The sequence below is a fragment of the Zootoca vivipara genome, chromosome 11 (genome assembly GCF_965207765.1).
Source record: "Zootoca vivipara chromosome 11, rZooViv2.hap1.1, whole genome shotgun sequence".
Classification (NCBI taxonomy): Eukaryota; Metazoa; Chordata; class Lepidosauria; order Squamata; family Lacertidae; genus Zootoca; species Zootoca vivipara.
In genome coordinates this window covers 11,722,231-11,735,248 of record NC_142594.1, presented here as the reverse complement: position 1 = coordinate 11,735,248, position 13,018 = coordinate 11,722,231, and the positions used below count along the sequence as shown (strand labels likewise).

The 13,018-nt window shown below is 41.0% G+C and overlaps 1 protein-coding gene across 3 annotated transcripts in view; it reads right to left on the bottom strand.

The window, feature by feature from the left end:
• LARS2 (leucyl-tRNA synthetase 2, mitochondrial) overlaps positions 1-13,018 on the bottom strand; it is a 59,071-nt gene that overhangs the window by 5,779 nt on the left and 40,274 nt on the right. For all 3 annotated transcript variants that reach the window (XM_035129423.3, XM_035129424.3, XM_035129425.3), the window contains 3 exons: positions 11,560-11,729; positions 7,916-7,993; positions 5,495-5,606 (listed from right to left, as the gene is read on the bottom strand). In XM_035129423.3, the coding sequence (XP_034985314.1) occupies positions 5,495-5,606; positions 7,916-7,993; positions 11,560-11,729 (360 nt within the window). The remainder of the gene's footprint in view (positions 1-5,494; positions 5,607-7,915; positions 7,994-11,559; positions 11,730-13,018) is intronic.

Below are 13,018 nucleotides of genomic sequence, written 5' to 3'. Positions count from 1 at the left end.
TCCTAGCATAACATAAAGCCTTCAAGATCCAGTAATCGTACATCCTTATATGGATAGAAAAAAATATTTTATTTCGCAAACAGTCAAGTATCTTATATGTGGTGTCTGAATGCTACTCAGATGCAAGGTTCCAGGAAGGAAACAGATTTCCTCATCCTGTTCACGTTTGCAAATTGCCAAGTTATCAGTCTGGTGAACTCTGGCCAGCAGTAAAAGGCTGAGTGACATGTTTTGGCAGTGATATACAGAAGGGATGACATGTGGGCTAGTGGAGCCCTCGGAATTTAAAAGCAGACGCAAAGAGCAAACGAGAAAACATTGCTGAGGTAGATTAATAGAGAACAATTAGACTCCACGAAATATCAGGACTCTCTAAACCTCTCTTTAGTGTTCACTGGCTGAAGTGGATTTCATTCCTAGAACGCAATCCAACTACCGGTATTTTGCTGTGGGAGTTACAATAACTTTTCTACAACTAAATTGAACAATGGTACAGTTACCGTTTGAACAAAATGGTCAACCTCCTTGAAAAGCTTTACTATCACTAAGAAAACTGTTGTATAGTTTTTTCAGCTGAAAACTACATATTTATTTATTTAACATTGCTTAATATTACAAGGACCTCTAAACAAATGAAATACAGTCGTAACTTGGTTGTTGAACGCCCTGGAACTCAGATGTTTTGGCTCCCAAATGCTGCAAACCCGGAAGTGATTGTTCTGGTTTGTGAACGTTCTTTTGGAACCTGAACGTCTGGCGGAGCTTCCGCGGCTTCTGATTGGCTGCAGGAGCTTCTTGCAGTCAATCAGGAGCCGTGATTTGGTTTTGGAAGTCGAACGGACTTCCAGAACAGTTAGATTTCATTTAGTAAGATTTCAAAATAGTAGATAAGCACAAGATTAAAAGACAAAAAACAAACCAAACTATCACAAATTAATCTGAGCCATGTACAAAATGGAGAATTAAAAATTAAGATTTCAGGAAAACTTTGATTGTACAGGGGGAGGTAGTCTGAAAGATATGCTTTCCCCTAGCTTGGTTTAGGACTTTAAATGTCAGCAACAATGCCTTAAACCCTGTATTACAGCAGGCAAGAGCAGGATTCTGGGAAATTCAATAATGGGTTTACACAAGTTCTTCTTCTTCTTATCTTGAAGAATTTCCTTCTTCAGAGGAGGGAATCTACTCATATATTAGGCCCGCTGATTACGGATAACATTTTTTTTTAATGCAGAAGCTATGCTTGGCTGCTTTTTGAAATATGATTTGAAGCTCCTAGTAACATAGGGATAACAAGGGGCAGTAAAAACTATTAGCTCAAGGCAGGCTACTAGAACAGAGCAAGACGCAAAAGTAACATGAAATAAGTCCTCAAAGGCCAATTTAGCACTTAAGAAATAATTCAGTCGAGGGGAACATAGGGTAAATAAGTATTAAACATAATGTATAAGCCTGCACTCCCATAGCCCCCTCCCTGTTGATGTGCTGGGCATGTAAGAATTATGCAGTAAACACTTCCCTGCCACAAAATCCTGGGAAGACAAAAAAGTCATTTATCTTGAGGGCAGTTCAAAGAACTTAATATGAGATTGGATAAATGCCAGTGTATGCTTTCCTGTTTGCTATTTCTCTCAGCCAGCAGATTATTTTTTTTTTAAAAAAAATAAAAACCCCAGTGATCAGTATTTCCTACTAGGGAACGAGAACTGCTAGACAGACCTAAGCATGTGTCCTCTTGCATTAAAATATAGGTATTTCTAACTCGTAAGCTGCTGGACTGGCATGTGTCATTCAAAGGCATAAACCACTTTGAAGCACATGGCAGAGGAAAGGTCAGCTCAGTGGAACAGCATTTGGTCATCGATCACCTGCATATCCAGGTAGGGATGGGGGAAGACTCCCTGCCTGAAACCCTGGAAAGCCGCTGCCAACCAGCATAGGCGATACTGAGCTAGATGGACCAATGGGCTGATTCTGTACATGGAAGCTCCCTCATCTTAAGGCAGCACAGCAGCATTTTTTAAATTAAAAAACAACTACCCTATCTTTCAACAACCAATGAGATTCAAGTAGAGAAAAACCCACTGAATAAATAAAATTATAAAGATGTTGAGAAGTGCCCAGCTACCTTAAAGGCAAAGCCAGCCTGCGGCATCGCTGCTTAACACCTGCCATCTCCCCTCCCTTTGTGCCCTAACTATTGCACAAGAAGAACACCAAGATTGGTGAGTTCATTTTCCTCATGGGCACGGGGGGGGGGCAGAAACTACCAGTTAACTCCTTTGGCTACTAAAGCCATCTATGGCCTTTTAAACTGGGGAGAGGGTATTGCTTGTGTTAGTTACAATTGGCATGTATTTTTGTGTTTCTATATTGTAAATCGATCTGTGATCCTTGAATGAAGGGTGGTTGAGAAATTTAAATAAATAGACTATCGAGCGAATTCAGCCTGTTTCCCCCCCCTGCCTCTGCACGGCCAGAGCATACAAGATTTCTGGGTTGTTCGAAATATACAGTCAAACCAGGGATCCCAAATAAAGAAGCTACATTAAGATTAGTGATTGACATGTATGGGAGGAAGGAGAAAAACGACAGGTGGCGTAAAATACAAACAAAACAATTCCCTCTCTAAGGTGGTCTCGCCAGCGTCACAGGTAATCTTTGCTCATCACCAAAAAAAAAAAAAAATCATTTGAGATTCCTCTTTTAAGATTTCTCTTTAAATACCCTGTTTCTCATATTTTAAGACATACCCATAAAATAAGCCATAGCAGGATTTTTAAGCATTCAAGGAATATAAGCCATACCCCGAAAATAAGACATAGTGATAGGCGCAGCAGCAATGCCGGCTGCGGCAGGAGGAGGAGGAAAAAAATAAGACATCCCTTGAAAATAAGCCATAGTGTGTTTTTTTGCGGAACAAATAAATATAAGACATGTCTTATAATATGAGAAACACGGTAGCTTGTGCTTGCTAGACAATCTCAAATGTATTTTGTGATGAGCAAAGATGGCGACAATGGGCGATGGCAACAAATGGGGAATAACCCCCATTTTAATCATGGAATGGGTGTGTGCATATGGATGTGGCAGGATCTTCCCATTGAATAGGTCCATGTGTGCCTAGGATCCCTCTTAAGCACAGAGTTTTAGACGTTCAGAATGTCCATCACATAGACAAGGAGCTGCTGGGGTGGGACACCAGCGGTTCTCACAACCCAGAAAAGTAAAAGACGTGAACCGAGACAGTTTTTTCACCTACTCCTGGAAGACAGAACAAATCGCGGCTGTGCACCAGGGAGAGTGCTTGACATGCAGTCAGAAAGTCTCTACCTAATGCGGAAGGCAAAGCATTTATGCCACTGTGTTTCAAGGAGACAGATATTTTATTCTTAGGTTCCCCCCTCCACAAGATATCCTGTACAGCTACTTCATTATTTTCTTTTACTTATTTTGGTTTACCTCCCTATCCCTGAAGGGACGCCAAGAAGTCAAAGGGGCAGCAAAACAGAGCTTTCACATTATATTAAATGACTAGACCAAGCCAATACGGATGTGAAAGAGCCACTGGAGAAGGGGAAGGGTGGGCCGAGATGTCCAAAAGAAGGGGGAAACGTGGGTTTTGCAAGAACTTTTGCAGTTACAGAACCCAGGGGGATAACTGCGTTAGTCTGTAGCAGCATCAGCAACAACAGAATCTAAAGCCCTTTAAAGACGAACACATTTACTGTGTCAAAGTTTGGCAGACCAGAACCCACACTCCGACAAAGTGAGCATTCATTGAAAGCGGAGGCCAAACTAGTGTGCCAGTCTTTAAAGCACCAACAGAGTCTGTCGTTTTTACTGTGACAAAGGCCCTTACTGACAAAGGTTTAGCTCTTTTCTGTTCTGGTTCTTAGGTGGGCTTTGTTCCTTTCCTGTTTATTTGTTGGTTTAGTTTATGCGGCTGTATTAATTTTATGGACGCTTCAGTGTTGCTGTCTTTGCTATTCTCTGGAATGCTCTCAGCATCCTTCCAATGGCCAGTGTCTCTGTGCAAATCGACTTCCTGGACAGACACCTCTGCTTTGCATTGTGAGAAGCTGTGCAGAAAGTGCTGCACATATATCCCCCCCCCCAGTGGCATATGCAAAGATCTTTTATTTATTTTAAAACAATTTCATACTATGAACAACACCCTTATGTTAAAAAGCCTAAAAATGACCCCTGTAACAATTATTCAGAGATACTAGTTAGATAAGATATCTTTATTGTCATTGTCCCCTTGCAGGAACAACGAAATTACTCGGTTGCTACATTCAGCTCCGCATTCAATACCATTCTACCGCGACGTCTGATAACTAAATTGGGAAATCTGGGGCTCCCGCTATCACTCTGTGGGTGGATACTGGACTTTCTTTCAGATCGCTCCCAGAGGGTCCGGTTGGGCCCTTATATGTCTAATATGCTTAGGACTAACACAGGAACACCACAAGGATGTGTGCTTAGTCCGCTCCTTTATACTCTTTATACATATGATTATGTCGCTGCCCACCCTAGAAATAGGGTTGTCAAATTTGCAGATGACACAACCGTGATCGGGCTCATCTCTGATAAGGAGGGTGAAACGGACTACAGTGGAACCTCGGTTTATGAACACCTCGGTTTATGAATTTTCAGTTTATGAACGCCGCGGACCCATCTGGAACGGATTAATTCATTTTCCATTACTTTCAATGGGAAAGTTCGCTTCAGTTTATGAACAGACTTCTGGAACCAATTACACCCATGCTTCAGTTTATGAACGCTTCAGTTTAAGTACTCCGCGGACCCGTCTGGAACGGATTAATCCACTTTCCATTACTTTCAATGGGAAAGTTCGCTTCAGTTTATGAACGTTTCAGTTTAAGTACTCCGCGGACCATCTGGAACAGATTAATCCACTTTCCATGACTTTCAATGGGAAAGTTCGCTTCAGTTTATGAACGCTTCAGTTTATGAACAGACTTCCGGAACCAATTGTGTTCATAAACCGAGGTACCACTGTATAGAGATGAGGTGGAGCGGCTGACAGAGTGGTGCAGAGTTAATAACTTGCTCATAAATACAAAGAAAACAAAGGTTGCCTCAAACCCAGGGGTCAGCAAACTTTTTCAGCAGGGGGCCGGTCCACTGTCCCTCAGACCTTGTGGGGGGCCGGACCATATTTTGAAAAAAAAAAAAAGATTTCCTATGCCCCACAAATAACCCAGAGATGCATTTTAAATAAAAGCACACATTCTACTCATGTAAAAACATGCTGATTCCCGGACCGTCCACGGGACGGATTGAGAAGGCGATTGGGCCGCATCCAGCCTCCAGGCCTTAGTTTGGGGACCCTGCTCTAACCCCAAACAGTTTCATTCAGGTACAATCAAATTGTTTAAGTCACGAATGCAGAGCTTTCCTTGCAGTTTTTTTCTTCTTCATCACAGTGGTAACAAAAAACAAACAAGCCCACAACTGGGCAAGTTACCTTTCCAGATCTCGGAACTTATGTGGGGGGCCATCGGGGCAAGCATGACAAAGAGAGTTGCCAAAGCATCTTCAAATTCTGCACTGTGAAGAACAACCGGCTGTGAGGCTTGCTGCAGGGAAAAGAAAGAAAGGGAGGAAGAAGAATAGATTGTAAAATGTTAACACTTGATAAAGCAGCTACTCATGAAGAGAAATGACAGTATGAAAGTAAAAAGGGGACAAAATTAAGAGTTGTGCCTTGAAAAACAGTATTTCCTTTTCACAGTAAGATGTCAAAGAAAGCCATAATGTTTCTGCCAGCAAAACCACGGAGAAAGAGAGCTATATGCGGAACGCACACGCATACAGAAAATTCAGAAAAGTTAATGGATACTGCTAAGCATTCAGCAAAAGCAAGCCCTTGGGATTCTGTACGGATGCCAGAGAATGCTTATGAAGATCAGCTTATAGGATTAGAGCCTCAAAAAGTACATTGGAAACTGGAATAAATTCATAATTCCGTTTGTAAATGTGAGAGATAAGCTACACAAGATGGATAACTCTGGCTGGGTCTGTGCTTTGCTTGGGCTCTTTGTCAGTATTCCAGCTCTTTTGCGCCTAGGGTTAGCCTTTAAAAAACCAGATGCAAAGCTGTAGGAGAGGGAGTTTTCCAAGGGTCACCATTTCTTTTGGCAATGGAAAACAAATGTTAGTTGCTGGGCCTTATTTCTTTATTACATTTATATCTCACCTTTGCTCAAAGAAACTTGAGGTTCCTTTTAGCATTACAATAATTCTGTAAGATAGGATACCTTAAGAGACACTGAGCGGCCCCAGGTCACCCAGTGAGCTTCATGGCCAAATGGGGATCTGAAGATATACAAGCCCATTCTAAAGAATGCACAGGAAGGGAAAAGAAGGCATTGCTGCAGGGGAATAGCCTTGCTTGCTACTTGGGGGGGTGGATTTATGGGTTTGTTTTGTTTTTGTTCTTGTTTTTATTACGTACTTTGTGGTTTTATTTTGCATCTTATGCTGTAAACCAGGCATCCCCAAACTTCGGCCCTCCAGATGTTTTGGACTACAATTCCCATCTTCCCCGACCACTGGTCCTGTTAGCTAGGGATCATGGGAGTTGTAGGCCAAAACATCTGGAGGGCCGCAGTTTGGATGAAGGGCTGTATATAAACTAATCAATCAATCAGTCAGTCAGTCAGCCAGGTGTTTGTGGTTAGATGTATCCTGCTGTGCTCTCCAGTTCTAAATAAATACAATTTAAAAGTTCAAAGAGTGAATGGAATACACAGTTGTCTTGCTTGTAATTAAAATGAAAACAATAGGTGCCTCTGATACTCTGCAACTGTATTCCACTCAATAATCAGAATAGCAAAAGCAGTTCTGATTGGTTGAAGACGCACGTTTTCCCCAGGTGCATAATATTGTGCTGTGACCAAGTACATAGAAAATGTGAGGTTCAGAGGAGATATGCAAGTTGTGTGCAACAATTAAGAGATAAAATCCATTTATTAAATGCACATAATCTCTCACCTAACCGCACAGCAAGCCCTCATTCTGTGAAAAGCCTCGTTGGCAGGTTGACATTCCTTCTAGGAATCCTATCACACCAACAACTTGTTTGACAGCTGCCTACAGATCTATCAGAAGCATTCATCATCAGACTCCTTTAAGTACACTGTGTGTGTCTATTGCGGTTAACACAAAAGGATCATTTCAAAAGTGAAATAAGAACAGATTTCACTGCTTTCTGATGCAAGTAAACCTTCTTGGGCTTGTTCTAATCTTAGCTTTCATACTTCCTGGTTTCAGGTGGGTGTGATAGTCAATATTCTGAAATGCAGATTAAAAACTGTGCTATCACACTACTTAAATCCTCTTAGGTTTTATTCTATACCCACCAATCTGTTAAGAGTGTGAACACATGGCCTATAGAGAAAGACCTTGTTAGACTCAAGGCAACTGTAGTTTCAGTTTCAACATGCACAATCTTTGCCAGGTGATATAGTCAACAGCTGTCCTAGCTCAGTTAAATTTCAATTTTCTTCAAAAGGCAAAACAAAACAATTGTTTTCCTAGGCAAGGAAAACAAAACAGACTGTAATATATGTTCTAATTTTCTGTCTAGTAATATTTACAAGGGTGAAGATTTGTTAGATATTAGATTAATTATTACTGGTCTTCAGCGATACTGTACTGGGAATGCCATATTTAAGCAATTCTAAAAAGGAGGATTTCAAACATTCCAAATCAACAGGGGAAAATGCACTATGGATCAAAATGATCTTAGGGAAATGCAAAAACTAAAAGCTTTTAGAACATTTAAACCACCAGCTGCACCCTTGCTGCTAAGCATGGATCTGTAGTGCACATCAGTACCGTAAAAAAAGTTATTAAAATATGATAATTTACATGGCATACTCACTGACAACGTGTTACTGAGGCCCATCAGTCGAGCAATTGCGGTATGAAATGAGAAATCATCCTGGAAGAATTCAGTTACCTAATTGCACAAAAGAAAAATGCTCTCTCTTTGGTTAATTCAATTTACTACAGCTCTGCAATTTTTGCTTATTTAAACAATGTCTAGGCATTCCTTTACTGAAACAAACAGGGTGCTGCATAAAGGCTGGAAGTAGAAATGCAACGGGGTAGTCAAAATAGAAATTTATTGATCCAACACATTTTTGACCCAACTAGTCCTTCTATCCATTTTTAATTATAGAACTGGTTCTACATACACGCAGGTCCCACTATCAGAACACAGTGAGTTCTCAAGAAATGGGTCATTAGGCAAACATTCACATAGTGAGCTGATGATTTCTATTATTTCCCATGGGAACATTTCTCATCTATGCTTCCTCTCTTCATGCTTTCTGCCTGAAACTGCTGTAGCCAATCCGCAAGAGCCCAACAGGAAAAACTGTTATGTCCAATCTCTCCACTACCAATGGTTTCTGCCTAAAATAGCTGCTGTCGACCAGCAAAACACAAACAAGTAAGGAAATGGGAAAACCCCAGCGGTTTGGATATTTGAGTCAACCCTTTTGTGGAGCAAGGTTTGGGGATAATCCTTTGTGTTCAGATAACAAGCAATCTGATAGCAGGACTTGCATGATTTGTATAAAACTATCTTAACAGACAATCTGTATGAAAGTCATAATAGTACTGTTATAGACATTAGTACAGTATATTCATACTTATTTATTAAAAGTATTTATAATCTGTCCTTCATCCTATAGATCTCTATAGATGAACGACTAAAATACCTATAGAGTATGACTGGGATTAGTCCCATACTAGCAAATGTGCAAAATAATTCTGAAGTGGAGGGAGGTTTCAAAAGCAGCTTGAGCTATAGCATTTTTATTTTTATTAAGCTTGAATATTTCTCAAGACAAATTTCTATAGAAAATTTCTCTAAAGAAATCTGGGGAAACCTGAAGTATGTAGTTCTTTGAATCCTGGCAAAACAGTCACAAACTTGGATTTGGACAGTCAAAAACAACTACTTGTGCCTCCCTGGAAAGACTTGCTTCATAAGAAGATTCCCGATTACATACTAGCCTCAAGTACAATTTTGCGTAAAATATATATTATTGTAGATAAATTATATATTATTATAGGTACAAAGTATAAGCACAGTACTTTATGCACATAGGCATAAATGATCATGAGGCCTCATCCACAAACTGACAGAAAACACACCTTTAATAGGCTTCATAGGTTGAATCCTGACAAGACAGAAGTACTGTTTTGGGGGGACAGGAGGCGGGCTGGTGTGGAGGACTCCCTGGTCCTGAATGGCGTAACTGTGCCCCTGAAGGACCAGGTGTGCAGCCTGGGAGTCATTTTAGGCTCACAGCTGTCCATGGAGGCGCAGGTCAATTCTGTGTCCAGGGTAGCTGTTTACTTGCTCCATCTGGTATGCAGGCTGAGACCCTACCTGCACGCAGACTCTTTTGCCAGAGTGGTGCATGCTCTGGATATCTCCCACTTGGACTACTGCAATGCGCTCTAGTCCAAGTGGTTACTTTTGAAGGTTACCTGGAAACTGCAACTAATCCAGAAAGCGGCAGCTAGATTGGTGACTGGGAGTGGCCACCGAGACCATATAACACCTGTGCTGAAAGACCTACCTTGGCTCCCAGTAAGTTTCCAAGCACAATTCAAAGTGTTGGTGCTGACCTTTAAAGCCCTAAACAGCCTTGGCCCAGTATACCTGATGGAGTGTCTCCACCCCCATTGTTCAGCCCGGACACTAAGGTCCAGCGCCAAGGGCCTTCTGGTGGTTCCCTCACTGTGAGAAGTGAGGTTACATGGAACCAAGCAAAGGGCCTTCTCGGTAGTGGCACCCTCCCTGTGGAACGCCCTCCCATCAGATGTCAAGGAAATAAACAACTATCTGACTTTTAGAAGACATCTAAAGGCAGCCCTGCTCAGGGAAGTTTTTAATGTTTGATGTTTTATCATGTTTTTAATATTCTGTTGGTGGGGTATAAATAGTAATAATTAATAATAATAATAATAATAATCCTCAGGATTCAGCACTGAAAAATCTTTACTCAGTTTATCAAACCAGTAATTCTCTTAAGTGTAGTTCAGAACTGTTGTCATCCTCAAGAATCAGATCTCTACTTGATGGTTTCGTCTCGCCCATACAGCCAAGATCCAATGTTATGCTATCACAACCTATATTGTATGGCACCCTTTAATTCTTCACACACTTGTAGGAGACCATGCCACAGCCACAGGTATCTGGACCAAATGATTTCCTTTTGGGTGGGGTCTGGCATAACGTGCGCAGGCCAGAGGAAGATGTAGAAGTGAAAGCTGAATGTATTAAATGTGAAAACATTGTGCCTTATTAAATCATTTGTTCTCCAGTAGGTGCTGGAAGAGGCAGAATGGCTGTGTCTTTTCTCAAACATTCTCTTGTGGCACCTTAGGGCCTAACAAATTCATTATGACATAATCTAAGTGGACCGTAGTTTATTAAAGCCTATGTTGACATTATGCCACAATAAATTTGTTGGTCTTTCAAGGTGCCACAAGAATCTGTTTCTGGTGAAGAAAACTAACCCCTCTGGAAATTGTCTCAAATAATTAACACTGAGTAGGCTTCCAAGGAAGTTACTGCTAGATGTTTATCTTCGGCTTTTAAGATAAAGATGATGTATGGTAGATCTAAGTGTGCCTGGCTGTGCAGCGGGATAAGGATTATCACTATCCAGCAGCATTTTATAAACTGTTCTTGCTTTCTTTATCGGTGCTTCAAGCTGTGCCACACAAAACAAAAGAAATGGAAGCACTTAAGGAATTTATAGAGTGTAACATTGGTATATTACCTGCAGAGCAACAACTTTATGAATGCAGAGAGACAATTCTTCTACATTGCTTTATATCACTTCTAGCTTTTTCACATCTGGGGAGTAGGGGATCATTATCGTATGCCATTATGGAGTCACATTTACTTTCCTCGGCTTAAAGAGGGGGGAGTTTTAAAAGCAGTAGAGAAAAGTAATCAGAAGACTAATCTACTATATATCTTGGAAAGTGAATTGTCTGTCTGTCCATTTATTTGTTCTCTATGGGTCCAGCTGCCTCTTAAGAGATTGTCACCAAACTCGGCACAAAGGTTTCTGAGGTGGGGACAGCACTCTCTGTTGATGTTTGGATGCCGCCCGCCATTTTGAATCAAGATGGTAGACTGACACATCACTTTGGTGTGACTTTACCCATTTGGGGGGCATAGGTTTGGTTGCCTCTTGAGATATTGTCACCAAACCTGGCATGAAGGTCGCCATTTTGAATCAAGATGGCAAACCAAAATGTGACTTTGGCATGGCTTCCCCTGCTTCTTTGTGTGACGGGTCAAAACTTACGTATTACCACTATCCATTTAACGGTAACGAGAGGGAGTGGGTAGGTGGGGGGTTATAGCACTCCCCGCTAGTATTTTATTAAAATAAAAAGGACATTATATTGTTAAAGCTTAGTGTGACAACAAAACATCACTAAAAACAAAAAGGACTCCATCATTTTTAGAATAGCCGGATTTTTTCTAACCTCAGAGACAGTGATGTTCTTCTGCTCCCAGATACGCTTGACTTCAGCTTTCTCTTTCTGATTCAGGAGCTGTGGACTTGGCAGAGTTCCAGAATTCCTAGCTTCAATAAATTTGGTTGCTAAGTTCCAGAGGCGAGATTGCCATCTTTCCACCCCAGGGATTGCATCAGCTGAATGAAAAATGGCAGGAGAGAGAGGTTTTCATTAGCACGAGTTAAGATAACATTTTCAGAGGGAGAAAAAGAAGTTAAGACAAAAAGTCCCCTCCCTTTTAATGAGTCAGCATTTAATAGTTTTGAAGCTAGCAAATACTTTAACATACAACTTGCAAACGGAGTAAAATAAATTCACTGCCTTATTGCTATGGCAGCTACACTTTATATTTGAAATATTCAGAAGTATTTCCCTTTTTGTTTTTAGGCTGAACGCCTAGTGACAGAAATGCCTTAACAGAGAAGGCCCCTTCCAGCGTTGATGTAAAGTGATGACAAACACAAGTACTCTCTCAGCAGAGAGGTCAAAGAAGATGATGCAGTGGTGCAACTCGAGGAGCAAAGATAAAGGCTGCTGGTGCAGAATTCAGCAGCCAGGTTGCTCACCAGAGCATGGGTGCAATCCTGCTCCTCTCCCATGTGTGGGCTCTATGCTTTCGGGAGCCTTGTATTCCCCCCATCCCCAAAAGGCTATATGACTTTGGCTTCAGCAATTTCAACGTCTCAGGCGTTCAATTTAAAGCCCAAAATGAAAGAAGCAATCTAAAGACTAGATTAGAAAGAGACAATCCAATCGGCAGGTGTTATTGTCCAGATGGTATCTCTGGAGTGCTAAACTGGAAGGAAAAATAGAGATAGTACAACAGTTTGCACAACATGTGCTCATTTTGAATTCAGCCACTTTTCAAATAAAAATAGAATAAAACCGTCTCCCACTTGCGATGATATAGCTGATCGCAGATGTCCTATATCACCCCTGAATTCACCACAATTTAGAAACAACTGGATGTAGATTATGCTTGTACCTATGACAATTCACAGATAGCATATATTGTAGTAAAACTGCAAAAGCAGTACAGAGGTGCCTTGGTTCTCAAACAACTTGGAACCCAAACAGTGCAAACCCGGAAGTAAGTGTTCCAGTTTGCGAACTTTTTTGGGAAGCCGAATATGCTCAGTTTTGGGTGCCACACTTCCATTTTGAGTGCCACACTTCCATTTTGAGCGTTACGCTGAGGTCTGTCTGTTTTTGCTATTTATTTTAATTTTTTGTTTTTGTGGCTTTTTTGTTTGGTTTTTGTGACTGTGTGGAACCCACTTCAGCTACTGATTGATTGATTGTGTGACTGCAGTACATTGTTTATTGCTTTCATTTTATGGATCCATGGTCTCATTAGATAGTAAAATTCCTGTTAAATTGCTGTTTAAGGGGTTGTTTTTAAAAGTCCGGAATGGATTAATCCATT